This window comes from Mizuhopecten yessoensis, unplaced genomic scaffold (assembly GCF_002113885.1).
Source record: "Mizuhopecten yessoensis strain PY_sf001 unplaced genomic scaffold, ASM211388v2 scaffold10489, whole genome shotgun sequence".
In the NCBI taxonomy this organism is placed as follows: domain Eukaryota; kingdom Metazoa; phylum Mollusca; class Bivalvia; order Pectinida; family Pectinidae; genus Mizuhopecten; species Mizuhopecten yessoensis.
Genome location: NW_018408572.1, coordinates 224,323 through 246,060, shown reverse-complemented (window position 1 = coordinate 246,060; position 21,738 = coordinate 224,323). Strand labels below are relative to the sequence as shown.

Sequence of the window (21,738 nt, the reverse complement as noted above, 5' to 3'; positions counted from 1 at the left end):
CCACCTCCCCCCAAAAAATCCCCTCCCTGTAGCACAGCAGATTCCTACAGAACTGACCACATATACTAGCCAGCTGGACCACAGACCTGGAGTGCTGTATCATATATAGATCCTTGAGAAGATACCCCCCCTCTATTACTACACTGGCCAGCTGACACAAGACAGAACAAACTTATCTCCTCAGAGGCAGGAGGGGGGGATGGGATGTCCTGACCACTTTGTGTCGAAAATGTAACCCAAATGTGGTTTTCCTTGAAATGTATATCAGTATTTTAGGGTTGTTCTTCAAATAAAGGATATGTTTGGAGCATATGATAATACTGCTGTTCAGTTTTCCTGATAAACATTCTGTAATCTGTTTCTAATGACCTGTATAAAGTGGCAATTCAAAATTAAGTGACTCCTTGCTACTTTGTCGTGGTTCCCATTCAGTCCTGTGGTTTCCCTTCTAACCTCGTGGTTTCTCTTCTAACCTCGTGGTTTCTCTTCTAACCTTGTGGTTTCTCTTTATATATGTGGTTTCCATTCAAGTTATGAGTTTTCCTTTCAAATGATGTGATTTTTCTACAAATAGTGGAGCGTACATTCAAATCTAGACTGGCCTACCGTCTCTTGAATATTGAATTATTAAGAAAAAAGTTTAACTAAAAATATTTTGATCACTTGGAGGTCTGATTCCTAAGTTCTAAACTAGGGGGAGATAAGCTAGTAGTAAAATGCAGCTGAGAAATTCTTCATAAAGACTTAGTGGAAGGTGGCCTGTCTAATTCAAATCTTGTGGTTTTATTTTAAATACCATAGAATCCCGCAAATCCTGTGATTTCCCTCCAAACACTGCTGGTCACCTCCTTCACATAGTGTCCATTCAAACAGTATAGATTTATTTCAAACTGTTTGATTCCCTTTCAAAGAGCCAGGTGTCGCTCAAATTTGTTTCACTCGAAAATAATACGATTATATCCTTCAATGAAGTTATGCAGCTTCAGAAAAGTTTCAATTTTAACAGAATGTTGAAGCTTTATAGTAATGTCCTTCCAATTCTTTTCCTTGAAATTGTATTATTGAATTTGTTCACCCAGTGGCTGGTTTTACGGTGAAGCTGTTGGCTTCAGAATCAAATTAGATAGGAAGCGTATATCCACTAACTCTCCAGTGTATGAGCTTTCCATTTCAGAGCCGCACAGTACTGCATCCATGTAAATTAAGATAGTGCCAGTACGACGATTCTTGTTGTTATATATTGTCTATGTCAAAATGACTGCAAAATCTAGAAATCAATATAAAGGTACAAAGCATGTAGTTGGATTGAAACAAAATATAGGTTCTCCAACCAATGTACGATCTGATGTACTACATAATAAAACTTGAATGAACCAGGGACTAATCTAGCTTTATTTTGCTGCCGTTAAACGGCACTTCCCCCCACGAGAAAAAGGTACCAAAATTCCCCTATTTTCCCCTAAAATTCCCCTTTTTCTTCAAAATAAATATTTCAAAATCTTGATTATAAATGCAATTTATTCTTTTCCTCATCAAAAGAAAACGATTCTCGAAAATTGAAAACCATCGATCGTTTTTGTTTATTTCCCGGAGTTCATGAAACGTGTATTCCATCATTGCTGTCAAGCGCAGAAGTGACCCGATGTACGCATGTGTAACATCACATCCGGAAGAAACCTAAAGTTAAAATTAACCAGACATCATGTCGCACAAGGAGGGTTTTATGTGTAAAAATAAGAGAGAAAGATGCAAAAGGAAATGATCGTACTATAGATGCAATGTTTGCCAAACAGGCAAAAAGTCAGGTTGAGTAGGAAATTAGCCCCCGGGGCTCACTTTAGATATTTATAGAACACTCTGAAGTTACAAAAAAAATCAACTTCGTTGTTGGGACTGGCTTGGGTGACCATCCTACTAGACGTCTAGAAAGTCATGAAAATGAACACAATTACGAAAATGCTCCCTAGTGATCAAGTTCATAGCGTACCCATGTCATTTTTCCTGGTCTTTTTATTCTAAGAAATAACAGCTAGTACCCATACATAACATAAACAAACATCGAGACAGTCCGATTATGTATTTTTCCCCTATTAGGGAAAAAAAATCCCCTTTTCACCGAAACGGCACTTCCCCCAAAACCTAGATTAATCCCTGTGGACTTATGACCATTCGTAATAGACCAAATAGTTAGTACCACCAATTTCCTGCAGGGGTTCTGACGGTACCTCGTAGAAGTTGAAGAACGTAATCCGAGACAATTTTCTGCGAAACGTAATAATTGCCTCCAATTTACATTGCACAATGCATGCACTATCACAAGCTTAACTACGGAGTGCGGGTACACAAATCAAGAAGTTCTCTAGAGTCTGAAATGTGGTCCTGGTTATACAGCAAATTGTATATATTTCTTTTTTTCACATGAGCATGCAGCCACAAAGTACTCATGTAAACGAAAGATGACCTTCAACATCTCAAGGTCAAGACCTTGTTAACAAGACAATGTACACATGTAAACAATAGATGACCTTCAATACCTCTCAAGGTCAAGACCTTGTTAAGACAAAGTGCACTTGTACACCAGTTATAGATGCCCTTCAATATCTCAAGGTCTAGATCTTGTTAACAAGTCCCCCCCCCCCCCTCTAAAATGTTTATGTTGTGTAATAATTGAGCCTTCCTTCCTGTTAAAAAGAGGGCCTGTTCTGAAGTCTGACAGTTTTATAGCTATTTAGTCAGTAGCATGGAGCTACATTAAACACTCTACTGTAGAGGTCAGCAGATAACAAGGCCATTGTATCTTAACTCATTCACCCCTGCAATTTTGTAATGGACTATTCAAACCTTTGGATTGGAAGAGTTCAAATGTGTCTTCAGGGGTGAATGAGGTAATACTGATAGTGAATAATACCACTGTGTAAAATACAGCCAAACACCATCTGTAGAACTGCTGGTACATGCAGCAGAATTTGGAATTCTGCTGGTTTCCAGGCAGCAGCACCAACCCTCCTGATCAGATGCTGACTGGCTGTGGGGTGATAGCAATCTCATCTGTATGCCTTTGATTTAAAATAATATTTAGCTCCCTGTCCATTCTCCATGAAGTGTGGCAGTATGAACAGTTCGAAAAGTCAGAATATGGCCAAGTGCACCAGTTGTCCTAGTTTCCAGACAGCATGCCATGTGATAGAACTCACACCAGGATGAAGGGGAACCATAGTTTATAGTATCTGTAACCTTTACAGCTTAATTTAGGAACTGGAGATTTATATAGAAATTACCATATACAGCCTATGACAAATGCTCCTGTCATGATCAGAAAGCATATAACAAAGAGTTCAAAGCTTCTGTCAACATCAACAATATATTTATGGACACAACAATACATTCATAATCTAAAGAGGCCAAGCACTCCGTGAACATGCCAACATTTCTACATAATCCACAGGTCAAGCATACAGTTTCCATGGCAACATAAACTCTGGCAGCTCGTTAGGTTTCAAATTTAAAGTTTCTTTTGTTGACCTATCTCAAACGAGTCCACTTAATTTGTTTATATGTATTGAAGCTCCCAGTAAGTAAGGTCACACGGGCTTACAGATCTATTCTAATCCCCTAAAAGGACTGTATGGACAGGTGATCCATAGAATATCTATTAAGTAGCAAACTTTACTGGTTCAATAGTTGGCGACCGGTCGGCTCAATTGGTAGAGTGTGCGTCTATAGTTCAGAGGGTCCCAGTTTGAATCCCGGTCTGGCCTTTGCATTTCTCTTTATCCTATTATAATTACATGCTTTGATCAGGAGCATGTTTATCTCTGTGGGATTCAAGTGACACAGTTTAACTGGTCCAGTAGCACTTTGGACATTCATGCAGAGGTCAATTAACAGCAGTATTGGTCAGCCCCAAGGCCATATGATGTATGCAAATACACACCTAACAGAGAGGTGTGTGGTCAGCTGTGAGATTAAACCAATAGTTGTGGAGTGGACCATTTCTATGTCAGGCTATTTATCAACACTGGTAATCATTAATTAAGTAAACCAATTTCACTGTCCCCTAGAATCCATCTGATATTACAGTACACATCTCCTCTACTGACCTTCTGTGACCAACTCTAAACAAATGATTAGGTTGCCTTACAAGCATCAGCTGTAGGGATTTCCCCTTTAGCTCAGTGGTAGAGCATCAGACTGGAGAGCTGCGACCCCCGGGTTCCAGCCCCAGCAACGGCACTATCTTTATCACTATTCCTCGTCCTACTATAATTGGTGCTGGTGACCCTCCCCGTTTACGGTAGGAGAACCCTTGGCGGGGAGTCAAAGAACCTGGGTTGGTGTTTGAAAAAAGGAAGGAACAGTGTAAAAGATGTGGATTAATTAGGTCGCCTTACAAGCATCAGCTGTAAGGAATTTTTCCCTTTAGCTCAGCGGTAGAGCATCGGGTTGGAGAGCCAAAGGTCGTGGGTTCGAGCCCCAGCGACGGCACTATCTTTATCACTATTCCTCATCCTACTACAGTAACATACCTACAAACACATGAGATAAACACTTATACTNTAATTCCCCCCAGACATACATAATCATGTTTCACACTCAAATTACTGTCAGACACACCCATACGCCTAAGCAGATACACACACACAGCAGTCAATCTCCCTCCCTGCCAACCCCCGCATCCTCTGCCCCTATGTAATGTCTTGTGTGAATTCCACTTTCACCAATCCCAGACATGCATGCCCTATCAGACACACAAATGTTAACACACGTGACAGAATCTCCTTTTCCTCTTAAAGTCATCTCAAACACAAAGCACACACAAACACATTGCCATGTCATCAATGCACACATGTGCATCACACAATTACACAACTTCATATTTAAACTCAGATTTTCAAAATCAACCAACCATAACCGTAGATTTTCAATTTACTCCTATATAGGGAGATAAAATCATTTGATTCTGATGGGATGTTGGTGGTTTTAGCAGAATTCAGAAATAAATATATCTGGCCTGATTGGTATTGAAAATAAATAAGCACATTTATAATATGCTGGTGTTTTCAGATTATCCTTAGGCCTTTTCTTCCAAAGTCCGTAAATATTAATAAACCTTCCCTCACACACTCGGAACACAAACTTCAAAATCTTGAAAAATATAAAACACACAACAGATACACAGCAGAGCAGACCATGCTTTTCATATAACACCATGCTTTCTTTCCTCCGTACTTCCTGAACACTCTGAAGTCACACTCCGAGCTGTAAAATTTCACATTGGTACAATGACAACGTGATAGAGACACACTACAAAACTGTCCTGTAGCTATAAGTAGTTATCAAAATGCTATATAGTGTAGATGTACTCACCATGAGGTGCAGAAGCCTGCTATTCCTTGTGGAGTCTACCACAGCAGTGAACACATGTAATGATCAGGCAGTCACAAAGGACACCTGACCTACTTCCCGGACGATACCAAACCAAATCTTTACCCTACTTCCAGTACTGTCTATACTCTCCAATACCCCACACACTAGTGGCTACAGGTCCATTGGTATTTCACACAGCACTGAGGCTTATAGTTTTCCAATAATACCATGAACTGCCATACATTTGGACTATCTATAAGACTTTGTAGAACTAATGAACAAAGCTAACCCGTCAGTTTTTGAAGTCTCTGAGTCAATGACAGTCTGTTACCCTTGAGTGGCTACATGTATATTGATATCTATAACACAGTAGTGATCAGACAACTTGATATGAGCGCATCATTTACATATATATATACAGGTAATTGTAATAGATAAGTATTTATCATTGCAGAACTATGGTCCGACAAATCTAACTTCCTTAAACTTAGCTTTCTATAATCCTTGAGTACTGGCTGTATATCTTGACATGTACTACCGTAATACTCCTGCTATAAACCCAGGGGGTCACTATGATATATGGGATATCATAAGTTGGATATGGTGGGCTTATTACCAGGCATGGTTTTATTGTCAGATGAATATGATAGTCAATGTCATCCTGCTATATACTTCAGTATTTTTATACTTTAGCTCACCAAACACTGGTAGGTTAACTGATGTTTGAAGTTTATTAATAATTTATCACTGACACCGTTTGAAGTTTATTAATAATTTATTACATCATTACATTCACATCTTAATTTACATATTGAATTACTAAAATGTTCATCTTTGTTGCTATTGGTGATCAGGTAAATCAATTGACTTCTAAAGGTCTGCCAATAGATCAGGGGTCCTAGGTTTGAATCCAATCTGCCCCATTTTTTATTTTTTTTTGAGGGGTTGCCTCTTGTTTTTAATATCTTCCCAGCATCTGAGGTCGTGTTAAGGACATGAGTTTGCTGACCCTGACTATAGGAGGCTAAATTACCAACACAAGGTCCTTTCTCCTTTATAGGTGATCTCTAGTCTAGATGTTCCAGAACATATTCCTCAGCACTGTTTACTGAACATGTCAATGACAAATAAAACCGTTTGTACAGGGGAGTTCAATCATTGTCTGTGGTGACAATACACATATCCTTCAAAGTATTTCATGTAACTATAACAGACTGCGGGTAGTGCAGGTCAGCGCACAGGACATTTAAACTGTTGAAATATTTCCAATATTTGAATTACAGGTAAAAGAGGTCGAATTACAATAGGCCTACAGTGCCTGTATTGCCTACCTGTTTTACTTTTGTATCTAGGGAGGTGGTTTAACTGTTATATAAACTGGTTTTAATTGGAAATCAGTCCTTTTTCCTAAATTTGTCAGGATTCCTTCCCAAATGTGTTATGGATACCAGGATCAATTCAGGAATTACTCAAAAGCACATGTTGTACTAATATTGAAATATATTAACATTTTTGTTACGTAGATGCATAAAAAGATTGTACATGTAACAGATGTTCAAGGTCAACATCAATGTAAATCTACATCCTGAAGGTCAAATCATTTTGCCTGCATCTCAATACATTTTAGCAATACCAGCATGAACAGCAGCTGTGGTTTGTTTTACAATATCTAATGTATTCTATTTACATTCATCCGTGCTCAGAAATATCTTACTACCAATGCTGCAAGCATATCTCACCTGATCGGGGAACCAAACCCCTGGAGTTGCATTGTTGAAAGGCAAGTGTGCATTCCACTGCATCGCCCAACAACCCTCTTATTAGGTTGGTCAGGTGTCACAGGTCAATAAGGATATTATTGTGACATCATCATCATCAATATGCAGTTGTTTCATGGCTGTGTCGGAAATAGACAAAGTAAGGGCCTTCAGCAAATGTGTTTTCTAAGTCTTTCCCAGTAAAAGGGGGAAAATGTTTTGAATTATCTCATAATAGCCATTTAACAAGCTATTTTCTTAATTTTTCCCGACTTGAAACTTAGATAATACATCATAGTGTGGCCATTCAAGTAACTAGGTTGACTGGAGCAACTATCCTACCCCAATAAAACAAATCAAAATGTAGTCATTTATATAACTATGTTGACTGGAGCAACTATCCTACCCCAATAAAACAAATCAAAATGTAGTCATTTATATAACTAGGTTGACTGGAGCAATTATCCTATCCCACCAAAACAAATCACAATGTAGTCATGTATATAACTATGTTGACTAGAGCAACCATCCTACCCCACCAAAACAAATCACTAGAGCAACCATCCTTCCCCACCTGAACATATCAAAGCATTATAATTTGTATAACTACGAAGGGCAATGAACCTATTAGGTATGGCGTGCCCATTGTATATAACGATGTTGATGACAATACGTGAGACTTGAACATCAATTCATTAACCCTTTCACCCCTATGTAACTTAGGTAGACTCTCCCATGCATTGATCTGGATGAGTCTATTATGGTCTACAGTGGTGAAATGGTTAATACCACTTCGTGACTGCAGGCAACAGGTTTCTTCCGATGTAAAATATTTCATCATACTTATAAAATTTCTAATCATGCAATATTGCAATAATACTTCAGTTTTAACACATAACTCTCAGGTTTAGTGCCACTGTCTTTGAAAAATAATTAAAAGATTTCTATGAGGAATTAAAACCGAAGTACTTATTACAACAAGAGGTTCATTGGGCCCGCATTGCTCATCTTGCCTGTTGTTACCTATCCAACTACTACTGTGGTAACATATCTCACCCCAATGACCTTGCTTAAATGCCAATAAAGGTCCTTAATTTTTTTCATAGTTATGCAAACATAAAGTATATTTATTTTACAAAATATTATGAAAGATTTTTTCAAATCGTATTCATCACTCTTGTTGGTCGAGATGGAAGCATACAGATGGTCTTACTATGGGAGGATATTGGAATACCCATAAAAAAGCCCACATGGTCATGGCAGAGTTGTTAGCCTTTCACCTGGACTTTGGGCCAGGTGAGCTGAACAAATTGATCTGTTCAATGTATCTATTATAATTTGTAATCTTCTTAGAAGTTAAAGCCAGAAAATTTGTAAAAGTCAATCACTTTGTGAACATAAACATGATTGTCATTCACATATGACCGCAACTTAGAAGAAGACTGTCAATAAAGGTCAATGAGAATTTTGTTTTAACATTTTAGTAAAACAAAAGGAAAATTTCACTATATCTGCTGATGTTTTTTTCCCCATCAATGTTTAATTGGACCTTCTTGCTTTAATTACAAGACTGTTACATTGTTTGGCAAATACCAAGTGAACATCACTAACATCACGATATGACATCTGGATGCTGTGTTACTTGCACATTGGGGACTTACCCTTCCTACAGATGAAGTGAAAAGGTTTTCATAGAGTATGCATAAGGATGGTTTCCTTATGCAGTGTTTATTCTCAACCTCCCAAAAAAAACACCAAATGTGTCGCCAAAACAAGTAATAGTTCTGCAGAGCAGAAATAATTCAATCTTCACTCGTCCTCTCCAGGAAGTCTGGAGCCGAGGCTTGTAGGCCTGTATTTGATCATAGGGAAAATGCACAGGGCTGAAATACCATAATAAATCATCACTGCAAGTTGTTTCTGGGAAATTCTATGATAACATCATGAACTGGATCAAAAGCATGTGAAGGGGTGCTTTATATAAAATCAGCCATAATTTGAATGATATCTAACAATGATGAATGGAAACGGAAGGGCAAATTGGCAATTACATAACAGATTACACTACGTGATAATATATAGTTACAGCAGCAGGGTTTTGTAATGAAATACAATGGCCATATATTTCATTTATTTCAAAGTTGATTATACTTTCAAGACCTCCTGAATTTTCATTCTCCATCTATGCTTCTAAATTCTAAAAAAAACTGGTACCGTGATTTTCCTTAATGAAAAGAAGTCCTACCACTCCTTTAAATAAAGCTTCTATTTATAAATCAGCCTTTTTTGGATATTGAATTGATTCGGGGAATTAAATGAATGTACAAACCAATTTCCTTCCTCCTGTTACACTGTATAAATATGCACAACTGATCAGCTGTAAAGCTTAAATGAACTTAAACCCACAGTGGTGAAAGGGTTAAACCTATTATCTCTCAATGTGGTTTTGCTGTAAGTTGAATCTGTGTCATCTTAAAACCTGCCTAGTTTAATCCCTGAATACTATAGAATGAAGAGTTTCACTTATTTAACTTAGAGCATAGATCTTTCTGTGGAATGAAGATTTTATGTATTTAACTCCAGGAATCAGATATGTTAAGAATGTGTTTGATGATTAATCACATTTGACAACAAATGTGTCTTTAAAAGTGGGTCAAGGTCATTTATTTGAACAAACAAGAAACTATTTTTTCCACCGACATTCAGGTAAAATGACAAACTGATTAAAATCATATGTTACATGGCTTCGTTAACTTTGTACTACGCCTGAACATCTGAGTGTGCCACGGTCAGGGTCATGTTCAAGTGACCTTTATATTTATAAATACTCATTAAATTTTGACCAATCAGACACCTTCTTTCAAAAGGGCGCTCGGAGTTGTAACAAAAATGGCAGACATTGATGAGAATGATGCGAAAGTTCTGAAGTTATTTGAGATTGATCATCTGAAACCCAAACAGAAAAAGATATTCAAAGCTTTATTAGAGAAGAAAGACTGTATGGCGGTGTTGCCTACGCAATTATTACCAAATGGGTACGTTTTCCTTGGCATCGTAGAAATGTCAGTTCCCGACACCATATTTGATTTTGATAACTAATCTGTTCGATACCCCTCGCTATTTATCTATCAACCATGATATTCCGATTCGCTAGCAAATTTTTGCCAGCGCGCCTCTGATTGGTTCATCTAAAGGTCACTTGAACGTGACTCTGACCGTGGCACATTCAGATGTTCAGGTGGAGCCATGTAACAGATGATTTTAATCAGATTGGTAAAATGATATTTGCCCAAGATCCATCCAATTAAGCTAAGGGCTGAATATTAAGACTTTATACCATAAGTATATTAAGAAACCAAAAAAAATGATGCAAAATGCTGCGTAAATACAAACGTTCACAATTCCTTCATGCTAGATGAAAGCTGAAGAAGGTATAGGACTTTTGGGTAGCTTCGATATGGAATTATTTTTGAATAGTTGTGTTGATGATGAAATGTTTAATTAAACATATGACATAATACTGAATTACACCCAGAGGGTGTAGAGATTTTATATCAAATGTCAGACATAACAGCATTAACAACTAACAAGACGGTTTGTTTGCAGGCGCTAGGTAGTGCCACAATTCTCCTGAAGATGTTTTATTGTGTATAGTTTTATTGCAAACAAAAGAACTTCAGGTCTGCTGGGTGGTTCACAAATGACTGACATATTTCACTGTGGACAGCTAATCAACCCATTAAGATAATTCAACAACGCCTGAAGCAATAAATTCCATGGTCGTCTTGTCTTGGGAGTTGGAAATGTATGTGGAATAGTGTGGGAGAACAGACTACAGTCCTGAGGATTTACATCTGGTACTCTAACCCATTACAGCTGCTTATTACATCTTTCTGTATAAATTCACATTCTGCACATCAGAAAATTACTTTTTACTATGTCCATCGTTCTGGGAAATTACAGTTCAGCATTTAAAACATGCTTACACATTTACAGGAAGTGACGTTTGGCATTATAATGATTACAGGGAATGAAAACAGGCATAAACACATTTACAGAGAGTGAAATCTGTTATAAACATGGTAACAGGGAGTGAAATCTGATATAAACATGGTAACAGGGAGCGAAATCTGATATATACAAGTTAACCAGAAGTGAAATCTGATATAAATATGGTTACAGGGAGTGAAATCTGATGTAAACGTGTATACGGGGAGTGAAATCTGTAATAAGCATGGTTACAGGGAGTTAAATCTGTTATAAACATGGTTACAGGGAGTGAAATCTGTAATAAACATGGTTACAGGGAGTGAAATCTGATGTAAATGTGTATAAGGGGAGTGAAATCAGATATAACCATTGCTATAGGAAGTGAAATCTGATATAAACATGGTAACAGGGCGTGAAATTTGAAATATACAAGTTTACCAGAAGTGAAATCTAATATAAGTATGGTTACAGGGAGTGAAATATGATGTAAACGTGTATACAGGGAGTGAAATCCGATATAAACATGGTTTAATAGGGAGTGAAATTCAACATCAACAGACTAACAAGAGAATATGTAGCCAATATCACACATCTTCTAGACCAAAGTGTTTTGAACACAGCTGCATAAGTAAGAGAGTTAGTATACGACATCTATTGATGGGCTGTCAACACCAGTTAGGCTTGAAATATTGTATCGCAAGGTTTGGCTTGAACACAAATAAGACACGACTTGAACATCACTCGTCTTTGTTTACTTACCATTATGCTGCCTGCCTTAGGCTAGACGATTGCTAGCAGTATTTTTTATAAAAATATAAAGATGATTCATCATTACCAATGTAAGCGAGTGCAAACATTTGCTTCTAATGAAACACGTTTTTGGTCTCTTTTTCCCCCATATATAAACTGAATTTGACAGACACCAGAAACCCATTGCGTACATCTTGTATCCATCCCGACAGAATGAAGACATTGAATTCCATTCTGTCAATGTCAACCTCCCGTATAAAAAGTAACTAGTTTCTTCCAAACGCCCATTATTGTATAGCGTTATGATAGTTATTATCCGATTCATCATGTTGTCCTCCGCTTTAAAAGCAGTACGATGCCAATGCACTATTACAAACATTTGTTATATATCATAGATCATCGTTAGAATCTGAAGATTTCAAGTCAATACCTCCTAATGGTGATCCATCATAACTACAGGGCATCATAGCCTCGAGTTCATATTAGTTGATGTTGCGCACCTTGTTATCTACGACAGTAAATTTAAAGTGAACTTTTACCAACATTAGATTTCAAAGCGGAACCATTCATTTTATTTCTTCTAGCTGTGAAAGATATCCCCCCTAAATGTAAAAGTAATCTCCCCTTACCTGTGATATGTTTTTTTCCCCTTACCTTATCTTAATTGATTCCCTTACCTGTGATAATTTCCCCCCTAACCTGTGATAGTTTTTTTCCTTTACACTATTTAGATTAATTCCCTTACCTGTGATAATTTCTTCCCCTTACCTGAGTTAATTTCTTCCCCATACTATATTTAGATTAGTTCCCTTACCTGTGATAAGTTTCTTTCCTTACCTGTGATAATTTCCTCCCTCAGGTGTGATACTTATTCTAGCTGCAAGTTATTTCTCCTTTGTGATAATTACCTCCCTTACCTGTGATAGTTATTTCCCCGACACTATTTGAATTAATCATCCTACCTGTGATAATTACCTCCCTTACCTGTGATAGTTATTTCCCCTTACACTATTTGAATTAATCGTCCTACCTGTGATAATTACCTCCCTTACCTGTGATAGTTATTTCCCCTTACACTATTTGAATTAATCGTCCTACCTGTGATAATTACCTCCCTTACCTGTGATAGTTATTTCCCCTTACACTATTTGAATTAATCGTCCTACCTGTGATAATTACCTCCCTTACCTGTGATAGTTATTTCCCCTTACACTATTTGAATTAATCGTCCTACCTGTGATAATTACCTCCCTTACCTGTGATAGTTATTTCCCCTTACACTATTTGAATTAATCGTCCTACCTGTGATAATTACCTCCCTTACCTGTGATAGTTATTTCCCCTTACACTATTTGAATTAATCGTCCTACCTGTGATAATTACCTCCCTTACCTGTGATAGTTATTTCCCCTTACACTATTTGAATTAATCGTCCTACCTGTGATAATTACCTCCCTCAGCTGTGATACTTATCCAAGCTGTAAGTTATCTCCCCTTTCCTGTGAAAGTTACCTCTTTGATTCAACATTGGAAGTCCTTGTACCTTTTTTTCCCAAAAAACTTGACATGAACATGATATACCTGTGTTAATTAAGGATATGATCATGATATACCTGTGTTAATTAAGGATATGATCATGATGTACCTGTGTTAATTAAGGATATGATCATGATATACCTGTGTTAATTAAGGATATGATCATGATGTACCTGTGTTAATTAAGGATATCAACCTGATATACCTGTGTTAATTAAGGATATGATCATGTTATACCTGTGTTACTGTTAATTAAGGATATCAACATGATATACCTGTGTTAATTAAGGATATGATCATGATATACCTGTGTTAATTAAGGATATCAACCTGATATACCTGTGTTAATTAAGGATATGATCATGTTATACCTGTGTTACTGTTATTTAAGGATATCAACATGATATACCTGTGTTAATTAAGGATATGATCATGATATACCTGTGTTAATTAAGGATATCAACCTGATATACCTGTGTTAATTAAGGATATGATCATGTTATACCTGTGTTACTGTTATTTAAGGATATCAACATGATATACCTGTGTTAATTAAGGATATGATCATGATATACCTGTGTTAATTAAGGATATCAACCTGATATACCTGTGTTAATTAAGGATATGATCATGATATACCTGGATTAATTAAGGATATGATCATGATATACCTGTGTTAATTAAGGATATGATCATGATATACCTGTGTTAATTAAGGATATGATCATGTTATACCTGTTACTGTTATTTAAGGATATCAGCATGATATACCTGTGTTAATTAAGGATTATCAGGACATGTCATCTTGAAAAGTCACCATCTCATTGTTTGATATCTAATGTCTATAAGAGGAAAACTAGTAAATATTTTTGATAATAGTTTTTCTTAACATTTGGGTTCAGTACCACAATCAATCAACATTTTTTGTGTAAAAAATAGTGTAGTAAACTAATTGATTTTTTTGGAAGTGTTCAAGTACGTCAAATACATAATGATGATATATACAAGTCCTCGAAACAGAAACCATAAACTGAGATAGATCATTTCCTCTTTATAAATAGAATTTAGATTTAAGCTAACACACAATTCTTGTTTCCAGTAGAGAAGAACGCATTTATAAATGTGAAATCCTTTTACAGATCCTCAATCACCTGGATTCACCATATGCCATCAAAACTGATCTAAAGGAAGGGACACATTTTGGCATTTTAACATCTCAGCTGTCTAATACAGCAAATCCTGTTTCTGATAAGAATCCACACTTTTGTATACAACTTTTATGTGCTCCAGGAAGATGTAGAAACAAGGAACATGAAATGACCTCTGTTTGAACCTTGATGATTGTTTACTGAACCCAAATGTAAAACTGTTTCCTCGTGCATTTTGTGAGTAAATCACAATTCATTTCTGTTTTTATTGATACTTGTCACATTAAATTCATGACAACTTCCGAGAATGAATATTTTAACAGAGCTTTCAACAGGAAAACCTAAATGTTGGACAAAATTTAAAGATTTGTTAAATAGTTTTTTCTGTACTGTTTCATTGCAATGAACATCTAGGTCGTATAGTTGTGACAATCATGAGTGAAGCTATTCCAAGTTAATACCTCATGATATTTTTTGTGCTAAGATGTTATCTTTGGTTATTTTTTTTATTTTTTTAAACCAAATTTGCCTATGTAGGATTGAGGTTCCCCTTAACTTGGGATGAAAATGTTAACTTTTTAATTGATTTGTTCTGCCGAAGTAGGCTCAGGACGTCTATCTTGCCATCTATCCGACGTCATTGAACATTTAATGAGCATGTAACTTTATTTCTAATATTTTGATAATTTTTCTAGTGTTTAACAGTTTTTGTATGTGTTAATGTGATCAATTACAGTACATATATGTATGTTGTATACCTTGCCCTGCTTTCCTATCGGCAATGGGTCAATAACCACACAGAATGTTCGACTGAGGAAATTATTTGTTCTTCAATTACGTAAATCTATATTTGAAATACCAAGCTTTTTATGTGATGATCTACCAATAGAAAAATTGTCCTGAAATACCTGTTTATCCAATATCTGGAGCACATGTCTGCCCAGAGATTGAAAATCTATGACAAAGTCAGATGATATATTACTTTTTATATTTTTCGAAGCTCAGTAAATACAAAAACTGTTATATGATGTTTAACTACTGTAATTGTAAGTTATTTTCAGACCCGGCCCACTTCTGTATGATCGATCAGGTGGCACAGCCTTTATTGTACAAACAATATCGTTATGACAATAAGGAACGATACCTGTATGGTTGAACAATACCTGTAGTACCAGGTGACATAACAAGTTTGATCAAATATAGGATCTGCATTTTCATAAAGAACAAGGTCACCCGACATATCCTGAATAATGAAATTGAGGTCGACACTACCGAACATTCACAGATACTTTCTTACCTTGTATATGAGGTTCATATTTCTCATTTAATTCATATATATTTTTCCATGTTGATACATGTGTGTCAGTAAATATTGAAAATATATCACTGTGAACATTTTCAAATACAGTGAAATTTTCATATTGCAAAATTCATTGACAGTCATGATATTGTATAAACAGTGACGACAATTCTTGTAATCTCAATGAAAATTCTTTAACTCATTCCCCCCTGAAGACACATTTGAACTCTTCCAATTCAAAGGTTGGAATAGTTCATCATGGAACCTCAGGGGTGAATGAGTTAATGTTCTACACAAACATTTGTATGATTAGGGCCAACCCTTATACGATCTATGACGATTCAGGTTTGATCAGTAACAGTTATATCACTGTATAACAATTCCTGTAAACTCTGTCACCAATACGGTAACAGTCTATGACCCGATGGTGAGAGGATGTGGGTTCCAAACCAATATCACTGATTCCCAACAATGACTATTGATCTCTGAAGCCAGAACATCTAAATGATACCAGCACCATTGTTTTTGCCTGTCATGAACGTTTTGGCCGGAAATGTGGATTACAGCAGTTGTCAGAAATATCTCTGTCAACATAGCAAACCTCCACCAGTGTCTGTCTAGGTACAGAACCTTGGCCAGTGTCTGTCTGGGTCCAGAACCTTAGCCAGTGTCTGTCTAGGTATAGAACCTTGGCCAGTGTATGTCTAGGTACAGAACCTTGGCAAGGGTCTGCCTAGGTATAGAACCTTGGCCAGTGTCTGTCCAGGTACAGAGCCTTGACCAGTGTCTGTCTAGGTACAGAACCTTGGCCAGTGTCTGTCTAGGTACAAAATCCTGGCCAGTGTCTGTCCAGGTACAGAACCTTGGCCAGTGTCTGTCTAGGTACAGAACCATGGCAAGTGTCTGTCCAGGTATTGAACCTTGGCCAGTGTGTGTCTAGGTACAGAACCTTGGCAAGTGTCTGTCTAGGTACAGAACCCTGGCAAGTGTCTGTCTATATGTACAGAACCTTGGCAAGTGTCTGTCTAGGTATAGAACCTTGGCCAGTGCCTGTCTAGGTACAGAACCCTGGCCAGTGTCTGTCTAGGTACAGAACCCTGGCCAGTGTCCGTCTAGGTACAGAACCGTGGCAAGTGTCTGTCTAGGTATATAACTTTGGCCAGTGTCTGTCTAGGTACAGAACCTTTGCCAGTGTCTGTCTAGGTACAGAACCTTGGCCAGTGTGTGTAAAATTGTTTTGAAAATACTGACAATGATACCATTAATCCTTTTAATAACTGCAACTTGTATAATCTCAACCCTGTCCAACCCAGAAAACACAATAATCCTGAAACCTCTATAATCCAGAAATCTCAATAATTGAGAAATCTCTTTAATCTAGAAACATCAATAATGAAAAAACCCTCTATAATCCAGAAACCTTTTAATAATCCAGAAACCTCAATAATCTAGAAACCTCAATAATCTAGAAACCTCAAAAATCCAGAAACTTCAATAATCTAGAAACTTCAATAATCTAGAAACCTCTACAATCCAGAAACCTCAATCCAGAAACCTCAATAATCCAGAAACTTCAATAATCTAGAAGCAACTACAAGCCAGAAACTTCAATAATCTAGAATTTAATCTGAAAATATCAATATTCAAGAAATAGACATTCTGCAAAGAAAGAATCATTTCACATCACAAAATCATTCTTTTATGATTTTTTTTTTTTTTCAAATCAAAACCAATTCAATTTTCCATATTTTTCTTTTGTTCTTGCTTTTAAAAAAAGAGCAATTTTGATATCAATTACAATTTCTATAAATCCAAAAACATCTTCAGCACATTTGTCTTTTCAAAGAACTCACATGAAGTTGCATTAAATCTATATGTTATGTTTCTTCATTCATGTTTCAAGACATTCCTTAGCCAGACAAGGAATTATCTGTGTTCCAAAGCTCACTGACCTGGGTTCACATTTTGACATACAGTCATTGAGCCACAATGTTTTGCTTTTTATAAAACATGTGAAGTTATGACCGGCAGTTACAGGGCCATAACTTCAATCTAGTATATCTCTACTATCTGATCAAACATACACGATCAAATTTGGCTGGCATGAACTCCTACATGTGCAGTTTATTAACATTAAATTACTTATTAGTATAACAACGCCCTATATAAAACGTAGGTTTACAGTTACACAGACCTCAGTTAACATTGAAACACACTCAAACAAGTTGGTCTTCTGTGTGCCAAGTTCATGTTTATAATGTAATCAAAATCTTTACATGAAACATATTGGACAGTGTTTACTAGTCTGTCTGTGAAGAATGCATCTAAAAATGTGCTCGGAAAGTGAAGAAATAACAGGCCAATGAAGAGTGGGAGAAATAGAGACTTGTAAACATTGTAGTATCAGTTTGAATATATCTTTCCTACAGCATTCTTTAATTGACTTTAACAAGAGTGGAACAAAGTTGGTCGGGTAAGCATGGGGGGAGGGAGAGGGTTATAGTTTCATTAGGAAAGGGGCATTTATTCGAAAATATGGTAAATCTACATGTAAATGGATTTAATGAAATCACATAAACCAAGCACATACATCCAAATTCATAGGGTTTTTAAACATGTTACATTAGAGACATTAATTGCAACTGGAGAACTCTAAAATCTCTGGCTTTTTTTTTTACCGGTAATGATAATTTCTTCACAGATTATACAGATATCTTTTTACCAGTCACAGATCAAACAGTTCCATTACAAACTGGCTGTATTTTTGACCTTATCACAAGGTTATAACATTTCTAAGGGAATTCCCTTGTAGGGCAAATGATTGACAAGTTGGAAATGAAATCATTATGCGGAGGAAATTGACATCAGCCTTTGGGAGATTAAAGCAGCTATACCTGCAGGCTTCCGTAATCTTCTGACAGTAAAACCTTCCAAAAGAACTTTGTAAAAAGTTTCTGCAGCAAATATAGGTGTATTTTTTTATGATATTAAAACTAGAAAACATCTGTAAGACATGAATCCCTCGTTGCCCCTTTAATATTAGCTTCATTGTTTGACCATTTTCTGTCAATAGTAACAACGACTTTGATCAGTTTGACCTAAAAATAGCAACAGTGACCTTAATTGGGCTCTGAAATATGAACTCATCTGAGGTATTCTTATTTCTCATACCTGACCCTTGTATAAACTTTGAAGGAAATCTGTTAAGAAATGGTTAAGAAATGAAGTCAGCAGAGTCATGACAGTGAATCGGATCTTGACAGAACAAACGTTAGTGCCATTTATAAAGCCTCTCACCCCTCCCTCTCCCTTTAAATGGCGGAAGCATATAAAATAAAACGTATAATGTTGTTTTAAAGAATAAGAACTATAACCTTAAATGTAGCTTAACATTACTGCATTGGTGCTGAATACTTATAAGTTAAATAACAATGATGCAGTGTTAATTACATCAATTATACAGTTGTGGCAGGTTTTAATTGTACAAAGGATTAAGGTCGCCTTCTAGCTAGGGTGAATTTCCCTTTAGCTCAGTGGTAGAGCGTCCCACTGGGAACCTGGAGATCGAGGTGGAAGCACACTATTCTCTTTCCTGTTACACAGTATTGAAATCATGTAACAAATGACATCTTCCTTCATTTAGATGTAAATTACCCAAAACTCCATTTCATTGTTTACCATTACCATTTATCCTGGGCTTCAGCACATCCTGTTTCTGTCAAATAGTTTGCCATTGGCAAGAAGAATGGTCAAGCTGCAGTTTTATATGAGACAAAGCCAATATAATCTAGGGACTCAACCCTTATTAGTTTGTCCCTATAGAACAAACATAGTTCTAGGGTTCCTATTTGTCAGTGATAGATTTGGAATATCAGCGTCATGTCTGGGACACAACTGACATTTGTGACTTCCCTGTGTTCAAAATATGGTATCAGTGATTGCTACCACAGAGTCAGGAGAGTATAAAATCAATGTTTCTTATTACATTTTCTCAAGACCAGATCCGATAGATGCAGTTGATGCAGTTTGTATGGTGATCTTTCTCACACAAACGGACAGCAGGGCGTGTCAGTTGGTAGTCTGTTTGCATATTGAACAAGAATTGATGGGTTCAAACCAGCACAGTGCCCCAGCTCAAATAGTCTAGCTGCACAGAGAACGAGAGTTTATAGGTTTAAACTGTCTCAAATAGTCTGCACATAGAACAAGAGTTTATAGCTAGGTTTAAACTGTCTCAAATAGTCTGCACATAGAACGAGAGTTTATAGGTTTAAACTGACGTCTCAAATAGTCTGCACATGCATAGAACGTGAGTTTATAGGTTTAAACTGTCTCAAATAGTCTGCACATAGAACGAGAGTTTATAGGTTTAAACTGTCTCAAATAGTCTGCACATAGTACGAGAGTTTATAGGTTTAAACTGTCTCAAAAAGTCTGCACATAGAACGAAAGTTTATAGGTTTAAACTGTACAAGCAGAACTTAGCTGCTGTTCTGTTCTTTAACAAACATATCTCTTTTTTTATCAGTATATATAGACAGCAATACAAAAGTCCAACATGCTGGGATTTATTTTAAATCTCGGAAAAATACTGCTGTTTTCATGGAGAATAAAAGCATCACCAATACTTAAGTACCAGAGGATAGATCGAACTTAGAAAAGCTACTGGTTCTATGGCCCATGATCAGACAAGGTTATCTAAATTATTACATGAAGTGAATCTTGTTCCAGTCCACCTAACTAAATATTATACTGAACATAAATTAGAGCTAAACTAAAAATTCCTCAGATTCAAAAACAAATCTTGATGACATTTGAACATGCCGTCACAGGACTTTTATACATTTTTCTGTTATTGGGTAGTTTGTAATTCACTACTGTTGAGATATAGCACTAGCTAGGTCATTTAAACTTTATAGGTATCATCAATTTCTATCAACTTCCCAAATTGACATATTAATGGACTAAGCCCTTTAGGATTTAAACCATGGAATCTTCCAAACACATAACCAATTCCTTCTTTGTGTAACCACACATTAAGATTGTCGCTAAGTGACATTCAAAAATGGTTTGCCTCTCCATTCCTGATCGACTCCATTCCTTGGGGACGCTAGGGTTCGATCTGGTTTCCTGATCAGGATTTTTTTTTTCCCCATAAGAAATATTTTTTCTACATGAAATGTGCTATAAACACCATATTTTATGTTGGAAGGCTGGACAGGAAATTGCCTTGGTTCCTCCGAGTCTCACAAAGAACCTGGTATCAGAGCTATATGTGCCAATTCTATTAGGCAGGACATCACAAACAGTAACAAGGAAATATCGACTTCTTCTCACTTTGATAAAAAAAAAATAGTTTGTACCATCTTAACATGCAAACTATACAAAAAGTCTTGGACAAAAACAAGGATTTGTGTATTTTAGAAGTGATTTCTTCTTGAATGTATCACTATGCACTCTCTTTGTTTTATTTTCCATACGAATGACAATTAGATCTAGATGATGACTCAACAAGAGGCGCAGAGGGCCTGTATCGCTCACCTGGATACCTAAGCAATCATGGCAAACTATTCTCCAAATGAGATCAAGGGAATATGCCAGACCCTAAGGCCAATCCTTGTAGCATAGCTATATTAGATTTTTCATGCCCAGAAATTTTATGTATGGTTATGGGGTGGGGATCTCAACTGTTTCCAAGCTTTGACTCAGAAACTAGGTCCCTAGAGTTGTGGCCAGACCCCAGGATCGATTCTAATATCGTGACTGCATTTGTCTCTTTTTGCCAAGCATTTGTATATATAGTTTTGGGGTGGGGATCTCAACCGTTTCAAAGTTATGACCCAGGGGCCAAGTCTGCAAGGGTGGGGCAGACCCTGGGATCAATTCTAAT

The 21,738-nt window shown here is 36.6% G+C and overlaps 1 protein-coding gene across 5 annotated transcripts in view; it reads right to left on the bottom strand.

Moving 5' to 3' along the window:
• LOC110460848 (5'-AMP-activated protein kinase subunit gamma-1-like) overlaps window positions 1-21,738 on the bottom strand; it is a 331,224-nt gene that overhangs the window by 167,184 nt on the left and 142,302 nt on the right. For 2 of the 5 annotated variants that reach the window (XM_021514036.1, XM_021514038.1), the window contains exon 1: window positions 5,368-5,680. The exons of the other annotated variants lie outside the window; for them this stretch is intronic. Coding sequence is in view for 1 of the 2 variants with exons in the window: in XM_021514038.1 (XP_021369713.1) it covers window positions 5,368-5,370 (3 nt within the window). In the remaining variant the exon portion in view is untranslated. Of the gene's footprint in view, window positions 1-5,367; window positions 5,681-21,738 lie in introns of those variants that run through there. 5 annotated transcript variants of the gene reach the window in all.